This window comes from Parasteatoda tepidariorum, chromosome 11 (genome assembly GCF_982258835.1).
Source record: "Parasteatoda tepidariorum strain Cologne lab strain chromosome 11, Ptep-v5.0, whole genome shotgun sequence".
NCBI classification, from domain to species: domain Eukaryota; kingdom Metazoa; phylum Arthropoda; class Arachnida; order Araneae; family Theridiidae; genus Parasteatoda; species Parasteatoda tepidariorum.
Window position 1 is genome coordinate 30464382 of NC_141765.1, and position 17810 is coordinate 30482191.

Sequence of the window (17810 nt, forward strand, 5' to 3'; positions counted from 1 at the left end):
AAAAGCGCTTTGATGATGAATAGATTCTTTTTCAAATTGTTTTTTTTTGTGTCGTCTTTGTACAAAGACTCTAGAGAACAAGGAAACTCAATTATGATTTAAAAAAATTCCTTAATTTTACCGGGCTTTAAAAACAAATCAAGTTTACTATTATTTTTTCTTATTACAACAAAACATCATTAAATAATTATAGTAAATAGTGAAGGCCAATTAAAATAGAAACATATATTAAGTGAATGATAGTGTCATTTTGATATATATTGCATACTCTTTCATGCTCAATAAATATATTTTTTTATACTTTAAATAAATTCATGAACACCGTTTTGTTGGTATGCATAATTTTAATAGTTGAAATAATAATGCCTTGAAGCATTAATCGTAATATTATGTAAACGGAATAAAGAATCTCTTTTGTCTCCATGTAATGACAAGTAAAATAAGTGAACAATGACAAGTAAAAAAATGACATGTAAAATAAGTGAACAATACTTATATTGACATAAACACTTAAATACAGGCTATAATGACAGAAAAAATATTTTTCTTCAAAAATCATTTTATTAAAAAAGAATTATTTAAAAGAGACGATAAAAAAGAAAGCAAATGCTTACATCTAAAGCGCAATAAAATTTAAATAATAATAAAAAAGATTAAATCATGTGATTAAATTTAATAGAAATATTTTATTCAAATGTTTTTTCTTTTTATGCGCAATTCTGTAGTTTCTGAAAATAATGTGACTAAATGAAATGATATTAAGCTGAAACATATTTCATTTAATTTTGCAAAGAGTAATAGACAATTCATCTTTTGTTTCTTTTATCAAAAAATTGTAACGACATTTAATTCTCTGGGATAAAGTTTTAAACCGTTACCCAGAAAAAAACATCTTCTTTAATTATTTGATTTAAATTTAGGATTGGTTTTTGAAAGGAAACCGTTCGTTTCAATAAAAATCATAGATTTTTATTCAAATTTAATAAATTATTCAAATTCACTAAAAGTTTCGGGTTTTGGTGTAAATATTTAATCTCTGTTATATGATATAAAATGCTTACGCCTTAATATTTCGAATTATCGAATTAATTTATTTTTGATCCAGTTATTTTTACAATAATTTTGCGGAGTTTAAAATTCCCATTATTATTTCGAATTGCATTAATAAAAACGTAAAATTTTCAAGAGTAATACCAAAACTAAAGCTGAAATGTTTTCTAAGCTGAAGCTACTTTTAAATTTTTAAAATTACGAAATTGAAATAAGAAATAAATTTTAAAGGATAAGTTCAGAAAATTTATCTTTAATTAAGAAATATATGCTTTTGTATGCAAATTTGCATTTCATTTAAAATTTAGTTATACTTATTTATTATATTAGGAATATCACACAAAATCATGGCAAAAGTTCACACAAACAAAAATTGAATTCTATGTACAAAAATAGTGGCTAATATAGGCAAAAATAGTCGTCTTTCTTTTCGAAATCAAATAGGAGAAGAATATAATGATGAATGCACTTTTCCTCCATTTCTGTGCTCACGTGTAATTTATGTCCACTTTTAACACAACTTCCTAATATATGATATAGAAATTGTGAAGATGTGCCCATCTGCCTCATACTGTAAATCAAATTACGTTTTAAGTACCGGTATTCAGGGTGCATCATCCGTAACATAAATTTTCGTGAAATCCCTTTTAACTGTAAAATAATTTGCAGCAATTTTTACAGCAATATTTATCTAATTAGACATTTCAAATTCAGACATTTTGCAATAATTAATACTCTGAAAATTACGGTATATCAGATTTATGTGCTTCATGAAATTTTCCTGTAAAAATAGATTTTACTGTAAAAAGTAATGGCACTTTTGGTACTGGTACTTTTTACCAGAGTTTTTCACAGTGCATATGATTGTCTTACTCAGAATCTCCCTACATAAATCCTTAGACGCCTTGAATCAGCGAACTTGAGTTACTTTTAAGTTTTTATTTTATTGTATTACCTTTAACTAGATGAAGTTAAAAATTGGCTTTCGAAGAGTTTTTTTTTGACAGATTACAAAAATACTTTATTTTTTTATTAAATTTCTCACAAAATGTACCCTCTGCAGTAAATGAATTAAATTATGTGTTATAAAAAACTTTAAGCAGTGGATTTGGCGTGCTTCCGTAAAAATGTCGGGATTTTTAGCACTTGAAATTAAATTTATTTGAAAAATTAAATATGACAAAGAGTTTCAGTAAACGAAGGGAAACAGCGAGAAAATAATAAATGGAGAGAGAAATAAAGAGTATGTGAAACGTTAATAAATAAGTTTTCAATCAAGTCCAAATCCCACCTTTCTTTGAGTTTTTATTGCAAATTTGAAAAATATTTTTATTTCCAAAATCCAAGTCATTTAATTTGAAACTTATCTCAAACTTAATTTGAAGCAAGATTAATATTATTAAGATATTAATATCTTTCTTACCAAAGTTAAGACGGAGTGCAAAATAGTTTTGTTTATTCTCTTAATAGCGTTCAAAAATTTTTTAAACTAATAAGTAGAGATTTTAATTTTTCCGTAATTATACCTAGATTAATTTCGCTGACACAATAATTACATATTTATTTATGACTCGAATAATATTTTCTCTAAGTTTTGAAAATATGTTTAAAACTATATCGGCACTATTTTTATTAAATTATAAGCTGAACTAATTAGTTTAATGATTATATTTTACAGGAGAAAATTGTATGAATGTGTGTGTGCGTGCGTGTGTGTGCGTGTGCGTGTGTGTGTGTTCATTATTAATTAAGGAACCATTTTACATAAACGCTTATCAATATTTAAATTTAAAATTTTACTATACTTCAAAATAAATCTTTTAATAAAATAAGCGTATTGCCTTACTTTAAGTGAGTTTCTGACTACATTTAGAGTAAATTATATATAGTCCCTTTCATTCAACTATATCATAATGAATCATGTATAAATCAAATATAATTTTTATGTAAAATTAAATTTAAAATAATTCAGTATTTGGATTACTTTATGGCAATAAATTAACTATAACTAAATGATTGAATGAAAAAATCTTTAGACTTATCTTTGGAAATATTTAATGAATGGGTGGATTAAATAAATCTTTGCATTTTATGTTGAATACCAGACTCTTCATAAACTGGGTGTTCAAAAATTCCTCCAATAAGGCATATTTGATACAATCTCTGATCTAGAAGCTGGTTTGTCTTTTATGTTTAATTCCAAATTTCAAAACTGAGAAAACTGAATATTGGCATGCACAAATCTGATGTTTTCATTGCCAAATGTAAAATTCAAAGCATTCAGACAGATATTTCTAATGATTCAAATTTATACATAGTATGTCACTATGTGCCTATCGGACTTCCATGCTTGCTTTATGCATTCAATCTAAAATTAACTAGATAAGGATTATAAAAAAATAAAAATATATGTATATACATTTTCTTGCACTTAAGGAATCTTTTTATTTCTTACTGTAATGATGCAATTCATGAGTTGTAAAAATAATAAGAACAGCGTTCATGATAGCATATATACACTAATGAAAATAAACTCAATTTTTTGACGATTCCGCAGTCTTGGAACTGTATTTCGTTATTTTGAGAATCATTTCGTCACGAAATCACGTGATTTTTGAGGAAATTCGAAGTCTCTAATATATGACATAAATGTTTCCTTAGCTTGGAACTGCATACCAGGATGATCGTTCATATCCCGACTCTGTCATGGACGTAGTGTATCTTAGAATTTTATCTGTCCTTATCGGGGTGACATTGATGATTGATCAAAAATGCCAGCATGATATTGCCCATTAAAAAATTATCAAAAATGCAATCCGTAATTTGTGTTTATTTATTTTTTATTTATTTATTTTTTGTAAATTAAAATGGAATGACGAAAGACTTCATTACTTTACCATGTCCTCGAAGAAGTAGTGATAGTTATTTCCTCACTTTGACAAGATGTTAGCTCGGAGTCTCGCGAAATTTAAGTATCCATTCTTTGCAGTGCTCATGTAGTTGTGTTAAAATTTAATGGTATTAATTTGTTTCATCGCATTACTTTAAATTCTTCACATTAAAGCGTATTTAAATTCTCCGCATTAAAACTTATTTAAATTCTTCGCATTAAAATATAGATTAAATTCATCTCGCTGAAATATATATAACATATATTTTTCAAAGGGGGCGCAGCTGTTATGAAGGATAATTATAAACCATTGTAATAATTGACTATTATCTATGCTTAGGGTTAAAAGGATTTTATATCTCTGTCTTGTAGTATTATCAAATATAATCCTATCAAAAAAATCAGCTTCGAATTTGTTTCAGTTAGGGATTATTCGTATAACATATCTATTAGACTACATCAAATGGAATAACTCATAATTGGCGTTTACTATTTATTGTTTCATATATAGCTCATGGTAGTTATCAAATCCATTACATTAATTTGACACTTCATTGCCATTCTGCTATTTGGCTGTAATGTTGACAATTCAGTTTTGACATGCAGCCATGATCATTGGCAGAATGGAAAATGACATAAGACACGTTGTGCCTACTAATTAATGTGAGCAATTTCTCGATCTGGTATCTAAAGAGAATTAGCAAACACTGATTTAATTTCCATCTTTATAAAAAAATCAATTTCATACCTAGCGAAACTGATATTTAAAATTAAAATGAAATAATTTAATTATATAAATATATATATTTGTTGTTATTAACGACTATGAAAATTTATAAAAATATTTATTTATTTTAATGGGTTTTTTTTCAGTTTATATTCATTAAAATATGCAAAAAATAGTAACAAGTTCACTAATTTAGGTTTAATTCATAAGAAAATAATTTTAACAGTGTGCTATAATACGTTATAGTAAATTCTAATGCGTTGTCGTATATATATATATATATTGTTCGAAATTTCTCGGTGAAAATTATCAAGCAGCAAACTTTTTTAGAAAGTTGAAGTTTTTTAGTTAATTAGACATTCTTATAAATTTGATTTATTTTTTGTCTTTTGTTTATAAACCAATAGTCTTTTAGAGACCTTTCTTGGACCATTTTATGACTTCAAGTAGGGAATTCTCCGCAGCAATCATAGAAATAAAAACTTGTTAAAATAAGAATTTAAAAATTGCGAAGCGATATTAAATTGCGCTTACAAGAAACGGAAAAGTATTTTAAGTTCGATAAAATTCAATCTCTTTTTAAGGGAGCTGTACAATTTTTAATAAAAAACTTCCCAATTTCTATTTTGTTTGAAACATTTGAAACCTTTTTGAGGTGTTCCAGAAAGATTTATCAAAACTGAAGTCGTAAATAAAAATTTCGATGTTTTAGAAATGGAGTAAAATGGTTTCTCTGCGAAATATTTTAGAAAGAAGAAAAAGATAAAGAATATTTTTTTTATAATACGAGTATTATTACTGTTTGAATTGTTTATTAACATTTAATGTTTTTCTATGTTAAAATTACTATACAAGACCTTTATTATTATATTAAATTTGTAAATTTTTACCTTTGTTATATTTTTTATATGGTTTTATTTATTTTAATATAAGAATACACTTACAATGACAAAAATACAAATTATTTAATAAAATTATCGTCACTTTAAGCGATAGGTAAAGCGTGCTTTTTAAATCTCAGCTTCCATGCAGATATTCTTCTGTCAGAAAAATATACCCCCAGAAAAGTATAAAAAAGTATCCATGCATAAATTCTTGGTGACGATCTCACATTTGAACTTTTTTTCGAAAAGCAATCTGTATAAAATTCTCTACTCCCAGATGGGTGTCATTCTTGTTGTTACCGCCAGATGTGTCCAATGAAGAAGAAAACTATAAGATTTTTTTCTTGTATAAGATATTTTTTTCATTTATATCTAAAAGACGAAAGATAAATTGATTTCCGTTTCCATAAAACTATGTGATAAGGATCACCCGATAATATATTGAAACATTTTTTTTCTGGAAGCTAAAACTATTATTTGTTTCGTGAATAATACAAGTCATTAGGGACAATTCTAGAATGTCTTCTTTCCTTCTTACTCAATGCAATCGCAATATTACTAATAGAGACCTTGTAACAGTTATAACAAAATGAAACATGAATTCTGAAATTTAAAAGAAAATAAATTTTCTAGATTCTCCGAAAAATTTATTCAAGCTTGAAACATAATTTATATTTTTTGAACAATCATTTTGTTCAAATCTGTAGCAACCTTAATATGATGCTAAGCCTTATCATGTCTACGCTCAATCATTCAATTTGAGTCGTAGTATCCCACAATAAATTTAACCAAGGATTAATTTACTCGACGATATTTCTCAATTTTGATGATACCAACAATGATGATACCAAACTGAATAATTATAATAAATTATTCAGTTTGGTATCATTATAAGGTTGCAGTATATTACCATGTTAATATGGTTCAACTTAGCACCATAAAAAGTTATTGCTAAAGTGCATGATAATATGGTCAAGCTAGGTAACATAATAAGATTGAAATAAATTTACACGTCAATATGTTTCAAATTTATTTCAACATTGGTTTGCAATAAACTTTCATGTTAATGCGGTTGAAACTATCAAAATAAAAAGTTTGCAACAAATTTGCACTTCATTATGATTCAATTTTTCAACAGATTAAACTTTTAACTGAGTCAAAAACCAAAACCTTAGCAAAAATCTTAGAGTGGTATAAATTTTCACTGATGAACAATATTAATTCTTTCCGAAATAGTTTATTTCGGAATGTTCTTGAAGAACTAATAATGAAACAATATTTATTATAATTATTATTTTTATTATTATCAGGAATTTATTATTATGACCTATGTGTTATTAAGAGAATGAAATTTAATTGAAAAGTGTAGAAATGTGTTAAAACATTTATGTCTCCTTTTTCAGTACTTGAAATCTCTCAAATAAATTGTTTTTAATTACTTTAAAAGTTTCAAAAATTAACTTTTTTTTCAATTATATTTTTTACGATATATTTATTTGCAGGAAAAAACTATAAACAATTTTTACAAATATGAAGAATAATACTCTTTTACTCACAATGCAAAAGCGTATAATTTGACTCACAGTGATAAGTGCTCCTAACTTTACTCACAGTGTAAATACGTATAGCTTGACTCACAATGTAAATTTGTATAATTTGACTCACAGAGTAAAGGCGTATAATTTGACCTATAGTGGTAAATGCGTGTACTTTCATTCACTATGAAAATGCATGAAGTTTTAATCACAGTGTAATAAAATATATTAAAAAATATAATTTTAGAAACATATTTTAATTAAAGTCTATATGTTGGTATTTTTGAACCAGAATTCCTATGGGATTCTCAAATCTTATGATGTATTCTACCTACTTTCAAAGATTATAATCTCTGTTTTAAATAACCTTCATACATAACATGTTTTTTAATTGGCCATTGCAGCAGTTTAATAAAACATTATACTTTTTTTTCAGATCCAATCAGTAAAAGTAGTGACATGAGATTGGTCGTTGTCTCTAAAGGTATTGCGATCCTACCTTGTGATTTCAGAGAGGGTACACTCTCAACAATACAATACACATGGACAAAAGACAACTTACCTCTTGATGTTACAAACAATGACCGCTTGGAAATCACAGACGAAGGTAATCTAGTTCTTAGAGATGCAAAAGAAGAAGACAATGGGGTATATGTGTGTAAAGCTGAGAATGACAACATAACCACTGAAGTTAATGTTACACTTATTGTTCTGGGTAAGTGTAAAAATGATTCTATATTAAACTCAATGTATTATAATTTTTTTAATTGCATTACCTACTTTTCAAATATTTTAATTTTAAGTATATTACGTATGACCGTTTTCTAGATTTTAGACAGGTACTCAGAGATCAAGCGTAGTTCATAAAATGTGAACAAATCCTTAAGCAAATATAAGTCAAATTATTCAAAACCATTCGTGATGAATCACTGATTGGCGGTAAAATAGTGTGCATGTGCAAAATATTTCTGTCTACGTCATTTCAGCACAACACATGTGCGCTCGTGAGAACCGGTATAATACCAATTCAATTTCATTAAATAGGTTCAAATTTATTACAATTAGACACATGTTGGTACCTTTGCTATCTTTTTCTGGATGTTTAAGAGGAGTCCCAGATATTTTATATAAAGCAATTAGAGATGTCTCAGCAATTTTTCTATTTTATTTATTCCCATCACATACAGTTTATTTCTATCAAGAGCAGCTGTAATGTACATAAATAGTTTAAAGTGAATCTTATCATTAAAATCTACATATTTTAGAAAACAATGAAGTTGAAATAAATTTATATCTATGCTTACACATTTGTTTTCATTATTTTAAATTCTAGAGGTAGAAACAATGCTTTTTTTTGCTCAAATTGCAGTATTGAGGGAAAGAAGTGAACTTATTTCTTAGATGATCAATTATATGCTATACTTAAACAATATTATTAACTTTAATAATAAAGTTGAAGATAATCATAGGTGTCCCATTTTCTCTCTATATGAAAGAATATAGTATATACTTCTTGTTCTTTTTTGTTGCCTTGCTTATAATTAATTTTGCAATGGACAATGCATTTATGACTAGATAAATGCCAGATAAAATACTATGTATAAAAGAAAACGACCTTATATTTGAATTGTTCAAAATTTTTTCACCTCATGTACTGAGTGTTATATATATATTTTAAAGTAAATCACCACAATGAGCACGAGGACAAAAATTCTAGTAAACTTTCCATTCAGTATGGTAATGACATTTCCGTTAAGAAGAAAAAGAGCATAATTCTTTTAATAAAACCCAAAATATATGGTATTTAATCCATTCATTTGTTAACTTTTCTGTTCATAAGGTACAAGTTTGCCGGAAATTCTGGTTTTCATAATTATAATTCATATTATCACACATTTAGTAAAAATACAGAACTGAAAAGTAAATTTAACTGTTTAAATGGTTTTTATGCCATACTCTAAGGTATCATGATAAAATTTTACCACATTTACCAATTTTTATGATTTATTATAAAACTATATTTTGTTACTAATTTAACCAAATTTATTACCAAAACTCTGTGGTAAAAATTACCTCACTTTTTGGTTTAATGGGGACTTTTGGAGAAAGAAAAATGATACATTTTAGCATATTCTGGTAGCTTTGACCATGCAATTATTTATACTAAAGCAGATGTTATCAAAGACCATAAAATTAGTTTATAATGAGTAGAGAGACCCTGGATATTCACTCATTAAAACATTTGTTGGTCAAAATTAGCATAGAAATGAACCATTGCGTAAAAAATAATAAACCAGAAAATGTTTATTAACGTCTCTTTTATCATTTTTCATTCACATTAAATTTAATAACATTTGGGCTTCCTTTTGTGATTAAATCTCAATAATAATTCAACCAACACATGAGCACATAACGTTCAACATATATGGGGGTGAATTATCATCACTAATTGTTATCCTTAAAAAATACTATTTCCTTGTTTTATGCTTGTGGAAGTGGGTTGTCTGCAATTGCCTATTATTGTCAGGATTACAGATTTTTAATTGCAGTAGATTGCAGATTGCAGATTTTCAAACATTTGGTCTTAAACTCTCATGTAAATTCATATGAGCAATAATATAATATTAAACCAATGACTCTTGTCTGGTTTCAGTAAATCACCATGATCTGAGCAATAATGCATTTAGAATATATTTAGTGATCAGCCTACAAAACTAATATGGTAGTTATTTCCTTAACCACTTATATTTCCATATCAACGGTTGCCATGCTATAGGTCCAAAACTTTAACTGGTTGCTTGATTCATGGCGACAAAACGTAAAAACTTCACATTGTCTTTCTATATTGCTTATCTACGTGCAATCTTTAAACAAATTAAACTAAAACGATGTCTTACACTCTTTTAAAGAGGCTGAAAAATTCCCCTTATTGTGAAATATTTCTTTTTGAAAGCCAAATAAGATAATTATCAAGAAGTTAATGAAAAAAATTCACTAAATCCGATTTATGCTCGTATTAACAGGGTTTAATATTTACCGTATTCAGTCAAATAACCATAAAAATATGATATTCAATCTGTTAAGTGTGAGAAAAAAACATTTATTGATTGTTTTCACATAATGCGGTTTAACAACCAGAAGTCTATCCGCGCTTACTATATCCACCTTAGGAAGAAATTTTGTCCCATCAGCTGAGTACTTACTGTATCGGAGAGGAGTAATCGTTAAATCGCATGATCGACTGAACAAGTGTTCGACTCCCAGCGTTTATAGAACAATATTTCTTCTATTCCTTAGATACATGAAAAGTTTTTAGTGTCTTGCACTCGTTAGTCGGTGACCCTAGACTGTTTGAATACAAAACTATCTTTCACTCATAAATTGGAGCAAACATTCACTCATAAAAACAAAGCTCCAATGTCCGCTTGAGTTCCATTTTTATGAATTAGAAAACTATGCTAGTTGTAAATGATTACGAAACTGTATGGTTTTGTATTTGCTAATTTTTAAGTGTACCAGTTTTAAACGGTTTCAGAACCGTAAAGGTTCCTAACAATAAACTTAATGGTTATTTGGATGGACAGACTGCTGCCTATATTTTTACAGTATTTTTGGACTGAAAATTCTAACAGGGTTTATGCTTTTTAACCATAAATAACCATTTATTGAGAGCTTCTTGATACTCGAGATCTCATTAAATTAGTGGCTCTCTTTTAACGAGTTTACTACAAAAAGTTTTTCAATGTCAAAGAAACAGAGAAGTGTAACAAATTCTCATTAATGAAAAATTATCATAAAAAGAACTTTAGGGCAGAATAATTAAATCAATATCAGCGTCAAAAATAAGAATTTATCTATAGAAGGTTTACTAAAATATAATTAACTTTTTATCTCGAAATTTCTTATTGTTTAACTTTGTTTAACTTCATCAAAGTGTAAAAACTTTTTGCTCGTGTAACTTTGCTCCTAATGAGCTAACTTTTGTGAATGTTAAGAACGGGATAAGAAAAGTTAATTGCAAAATTGCAACAATTAAAATCGTTTCAGTGTATCTATTTAGTCATAATACAAAGTCTGTAGTTAAACAAAATATTTAACTTTCTTGAATAACTATATTTTAAAGAGAGAAAAATCAGGATCTCTTACAGACTTCTTGAATAAATATTTACTTTATTATAATGGGATTTGGTTGTAAGTAATATTTTGACGTTTGGGTTGAAAGTTTATTCTTCTGATTGAAACGCATTGTACTAAAATTTCTTTTCAAAAATTGTAACAGTCTATCTAAATTTGTATCCTAATTAGTTTTTAAAGTTTATTTATTTTACTTGCAATATAAACATTAACTTAATAAGGGTTTTTTACTTTTAATCATAAATCATGAAGATAAAACATCATTTTCTTAACAAACAAATGAAAGAAATTTAATTACGTAAAGGATTTCAAATTACGATAAAATACATATTTCAATCTTAGTCAAGTCATACATATTTCAATCTTCACTTCGCTTTTATTAACTGAGCTTATTAATGTCTCGGAAATATTCTATTATATTCATTTTGATAAGACATTTTCGTTTTTAAAGAGATAATGAGATGTCTAAGAATCATATGTCACCACTTAAAAGATATATTCAAAAAACCGATATCTTTCATAAGACAAAAGAAAGGAAAACAATCAGAAAAATGAGATTTTCAATTTTTAATTTAATTGAAAGAGATTATGTTTTAATATTAACATTATTTTTATTTTTGAATAAAAGAAATCCATATCTATGATTATTTTCAGAATTTCTTCAGACTCTTTTTAGATTTCTTTTTATTTGTAATTATTTTTAACTAATGATAGGTCGCAGGAAAAATATATGATTATATTCATATTGATACGGCAGCATGTATTTCATTTTAAGTGATATTATGAAGTGTCTGATACACTGCTTTTAAAAATCTCTTAAAAAACATGCTTTTTTTTATAATTTCATGTTTCTTATTTTCTACTTATATTAAAATGTATCAAAAGTATTACATAAAAGCATAAAAAACGTGAAAAAAACATAAAAAATTATAGGGGAGAGGGGGGCACATGTGAACAAATTTTTTTATTTCTTCACTTTTCGAAAAATATCATCAATTTTTCACAGTAAAAAATTCCATATGTTTAAATAGTATTTTCTTTGTCTTGTGGAATTTTTTGAGATTTTTCAATAAAATATTTCTTTACTTTATAATATTTTAGAAAAATGACTTCAATTGTTCACATGTGCCCCTATTGGGGGCACATGTGAACAGGCCTGGGGCACATATGAACAAGATTAAAAACACAAAGCAATCATCATATTTCAAAGAAAAAAATCTTTAATATAACAGATATAGATACGCATTATACTGAGGGGGTTGTAGCTTACTATGTGAATTTAAATTGTACAACAGTACTGTCAATAAGAAAATAATTTTTCAGCTGTACAATAATTTATCCGTAATTGGGTTTTTCGCAACTTCATGTTCCACGGGTGTTGTAATGGGCCTTTTTCTTTCTTCTCTAATACTCTTTCATGCTTTTTTTTTTCATTTTTTCTATCTTTTCATTTGTAGCTTTAACAATTCTATTTTCTCAGGTGTATCAGTTAATATGCGTGATGCGCGATCAACCATTTAATAAAAAAAAATTTTTTTAAGGAAAAATTAATAAATTAATTATGGAAAATTAAATAATGATAATTTTAAATGCATACATATTTTTTAAACTTATAATATCATGAGGATAATAATCTTAATACTATGTAGGGGCACTTGTGAACTGTTCACATCTGCCCCAGATGTTTTGTTCACAAGTGCCCCCATCATCCTTCTTAAACCTAACTTGAAAAATAATGAACTTTTAATTGAGTATAAAAAAAGAATAATTGTCATAAACTTACCTGAATGTTCATATAATGATCTGCAATAGTTAATTTTAGTTTATTAGTTGATTTATATTATGCTTTCACTTGGAGAAGCGAGCGATTATAATATATGCAACACCGCTGATACAAAGAAATTGTCAGAATAGACCAACAAAATGTCTCATTGCTCTGAAAGTTTTTCAGAGAGGTAGGACTAGTACTGCCATCAATTGAAAATTTCTCGAGATTTTTTATTTCAAATCATATTGGTAAAACATACCATGTTCACATGTGCCCCCTGTTCACATGTGCCCCCCTCTCCCCTATTCTTAGCTTTTAATCTAACTAAAATTATTATACTACTTTAACATTTTTTTAAACTATTTTGAATGAAAATATCTTTAAATTGTTTTGAAAACATATATTTTTTGTTTAGCGAATAGTTTTGCGTAAGAGAATAGAATAATATTGAAGCATTAAAAACATTCTTAAATTTAAAAGAAAATATCAAATATTTTGTAATTTTAAATACATATATTACAATCACAAATATTATTTTGCAGTTTTATTAAAATAATTTAAATTAGAAGTTAAAAATATTTATATTCCTTATATATTACTTTAATTTATCTAATTTATTGCATTCAGACAAAAAAATTTGATTTAAAAATAAGTGACCAATCCAAAAAAAGACGACCATTGGAGAAAAATGCTTCAAAATCTAGGAAGTTGGCACTATTTTCATCGTTATGCCTGAGTGTTGTAACATTTCTGGCGTTGTATCTGAACGTTGTAATAGTTTTGGTGTTGTAACTAACATGTATTTTAAAATTAATAGTAGAAAGAATAATAGTGTCATTTTTAGTAAAGAACACAACGGAGTTTATAAAATCTTAGTTTCCATAATTGCAAAATACCTCCAATTTTTGTTTATAATAAAAACAAATCCCAGAAAAGGTGTTAATTAATCTTTCTCATCTAAAGGTAATAATTATTAGAGCAAAAGAAATTGAATTCTTAGACAAAAATGAAGTTAAAATATCACTCATTTCGACCTACACCGAAGAGCCATTACATTATGACCACCCTCCATCTGTAACAATGGGCTCGCCCAGGTTTTCATTTTTTCTCGCCCAGGAACAATGTTTTCATGGGGCACATTAGGACCCATAATCCTCATAGAACAGTCCCTGACGTCTGTAAGCTACTTGAATATAGTTGCGGACCAGGTTCACCCTTTCATGGCCACAGATTTTTTTGCGGGGGGTGGTGTTTACCAACAGGATAATGCACCATGTCATAAGAGTCGAATCGTCGAGGAACATTCCAGTGACTTTCAAGTCATGTCTTGGCCCCCAAATTCACCTGACCTTAATCCAATAGAGCATTTGTGATCCTACTTGGAAAACCAAATTAGTGCTGCCACGCTACCCCCTAGCTATGTGTGGGAACTGCAGGACCAGTTGGTAAGCGCTTGATACCAGATACCTCAGACTACCTATCAGTACCTTGTGGAGTCAATGCCACGGCGGGTGCTAGCAGTTTTGAGGGCTAAAGGTGGTCTTACATGTTGTTAGCAGGGTGGTCATAATGTAATGGTTCTTCGGTGTATATTATTGGTTAATATTGATAAAACATAAGAGTATTTTATGCTATTTTTAAAACAAATTGTTGTTTTAAAAATGTTAATTAACACAAATTTTTTTTGATGGCAATAAAATAAATACATGCTAGTGATAACGATAAAAATAGTAAACTTCTGTTTATAATGAGGATAAGACATTAACGATAATGGTGAAATTTAAAATAGATTACTAACATCAATGGTAAAATTGACTATAAAACACTAATAATGTTTGAAAACAACTGATAAAAAAATGACTAATAATGATAGCAAAAAAGTTCATTAGCATAATCTTTTAAAAGGAAACGACTTTTTGCCATTCCATGAATTATAAAATTGTTTACTAACTGTAGTCGAAATTCCAATTAGGAAATAAAACTCTTTCTTACTAAATAGAAAAAAGAGGAAACGGAAATAAAGATTAAGAAACAAATAAAAAATAAATAATGATTGTTTATAACAGCAAATAAGAAAATGGAACATTAATTGGAATGGAAAATTTTGAACACTAATTGCAATTTAACGAAAAAAAAAGATTTTTAAACGATCTATTAAACAATTATAATTAGGGTATTGTTAAAAGTTTATTTTTAAATAATTGACATAAATTTATTGTACATTTTTTTTTGAATTCTCTAAAAGGTTTTTATCTATTTCAGTGTCCAATTCAGAACCTTATTTTAAATTTATTGCACGTTTTCTTCTAAATTCTCAAAATGGATTTTATTTATTTCAGTGTCTGATTCAGCACCTCATTTTTCAAACTTTTCTCAGCCAAATGAAACAATTCAAAGAACTGTTGGATCTTCAGTTAAATTTGAGTGTCCTATAGAAGGGCATCCAACACCTGCAGTGACATGGTTAAAAGACGGGATGCATATGGACACATCAAATATTGATTCAACCTCAACAATAATGAAATGGTCGATAACAATCAAGAACCTAAAACCCGAAAACTCAGGAAACTACACTTGTTTTGGTGCGAATGAATTCGGAAGTGTAAATGCGACATTTGTTCTTCATGTCATGTCTAGGAATAGGACAATGCTCTTGAGTAAGTAAGATATTTTTGTTTTTTTCATGAATGTTCTGAGGAAGTTTATAGTAATTGTTAAGAAGCTTATTCGATCAAAAGAGTTGTTTATCAATACTTGTTTTTGCTCTTATCTCGTAAAAGATTGAACTTTTCACAACTTATACTGCTTCTGAGCTACATAATGACCGCATTTCCATGATCCAATCAGAGAGTGAAGCAGGTTAACACAAATTCAGAAAAGGATATAATAAGAAAATAACTTTTAAAATGAGATTTAGCATTTAAAATATTAAGTCGAAATGAAAAAGTGCTAAAAGCAGCAGACACCGAATTTGTATTTAATAATTCAAAAAGTTTGAAACATAAATCAGGCAAAAAACGAAGAATTTTAAAGAAATGTATGTTAGCAAAACAGCATCAGGGGAAACACAGTTCCTGTATGTTGGCAGACAGTGTTTCACTTATGCTGTTTTGCTGATATGCATTTCTTTAAAAATCTTTGTTTTTCGCCAGATTTATGTTTCAAACTTGCAAATTATCACATTTCCATGATTTCACAATATTGTTTTTCTACTCATAGGGCAGTGTTTTTCCCTATAAACTACATTTCTTATTTCTGTTTTTTCTAAAATGCATTTTTATGAAATAGATTGAATATCAAAATTTAATACTAGATTTAGTAATCAGCAAGGAAACTTGTATTGGAAATTCAAAAATATCACTTCAAACTATTAGATGTCACACTGTTGCCAGAAAATGCTAGTTAAATTAAATATCAATCGAGTGACTTTTTTCGAATATTGCTCATTTAAAATGGGAATAAACTGATTCCAATGTTTACGTTTGAACAGCAAATATCTTTAAGTTTAAGAAAAAAAAATTTCGTATGTGTTTTCATATATTACATGAATATATTATAAAATACAAAGCTTAAATGTTTAATTACACATGCAGTATAAGAAAATGTTATTATATATTCATACATATTTGTTTTGAATTAATTGATTATTTGAAAATGAATATAACATTTTTATAGTAAATCCATTTCAATTCAACTTAACGAAAATAAAGTGGATGTAGTTACATTTCAAAGTAAATGGAAGTGGAATTTATTTCCGCTCAAATTTTATTTTGGCATGGGCTTAACTACTTTTTGTATAAAGTACTATTTTCAAAAATGCTTTCAAACTATTTTTATTATAGGCCTGAAGACTCAAATTTAAATGTAGTTACAGAATTATAAGCATTTTTTAAAGATTACTGGTGTTTTCTATTTTAAAAGCCTAATTTATAAGGTATGCAATGGACTAAAACGAAAGATTCAGTTGAAATTTCTGAAATACATCCTTTTTTCTGAAATCTTTTCTTTGGATTTATTTAAAATATTGATCACTTAAAGTTTTTAAAGTCCATTAATGCGTAACTTATAGTTTTCTGATTTTCTTCAGCATGAGTATTCTTATTATTTTAAGGTAAATTTAAAAATAGTTTAAATGCCAATAAGGAAGCAGGATGATCCATGATGATTAATGTAAGATTACGTAGGGAAAAATATATAATCGCTTTCCGAAATATCAAATGTATAATTTTGTTCAAAATTAATGACATATTCTATTACACTTTGCTATTATTTGACATGGGAACTTATATTTTTTATTTTTAGTCGAATTTAATGATTAAATACAGTTAAATTGTTAAATAATGAAACATCATCAATTATGGTGATTAATGGGGACGAAGTCGAAATAAATATGAAACCATTCGTAAAAGAAATAATTTAACTTGCTTAGAATACATAACCTTTATTATTAATTTTTACAACGAGAACAATATATAACTATTATATAAACTGACAGGTAATCAAGTTAACATTCGAATTTTTTATTCAAAGTTAAAAATATTGACAGGTTACTTCCAAAATTCCTCATTAATTTCACTTTTGAACTTGCTTTAGCGATTATTTACCATTCATCAATTTTCTTCAAATATTAAAATTTTTTGTAATGAAAATTGTTATTTAATGTTTTTTATGTAAATGTTTTTTCTAAATATATGCCATATTTGAAAAAAAATTATGATTTAATTTACTAATCCGTATATTATAAATTTTATAAGCACAAAGTCATTCTTAAACACATGCATTACTTAAGATAATGCACTCTTTATATAAATTTAAAGCTGTC

General features: G+C 27.2%; 1 protein-coding gene across 1 annotated transcript in view; it reads left to right on the top strand.

Moving 5' to 3' along the window:
- The window catches only part of LOC107457479 (fibroblast growth factor receptor-like 1), a 90843-nt gene that overhangs the window by 54198 nt on the left and 18835 nt on the right, over positions 1 to 17810 (top strand). Inside the window, exons 3-4 of the mRNA XM_016075646.4 lie at positions 7523 to 7801; positions 15328 to 15645. Coding sequence (XP_015931132.1) covers positions 7523 to 7801; positions 15328 to 15645 — 597 coding nt within the window. The remainder of the gene's footprint in view (positions 1 to 7522; positions 7802 to 15327; positions 15646 to 17810) is intronic.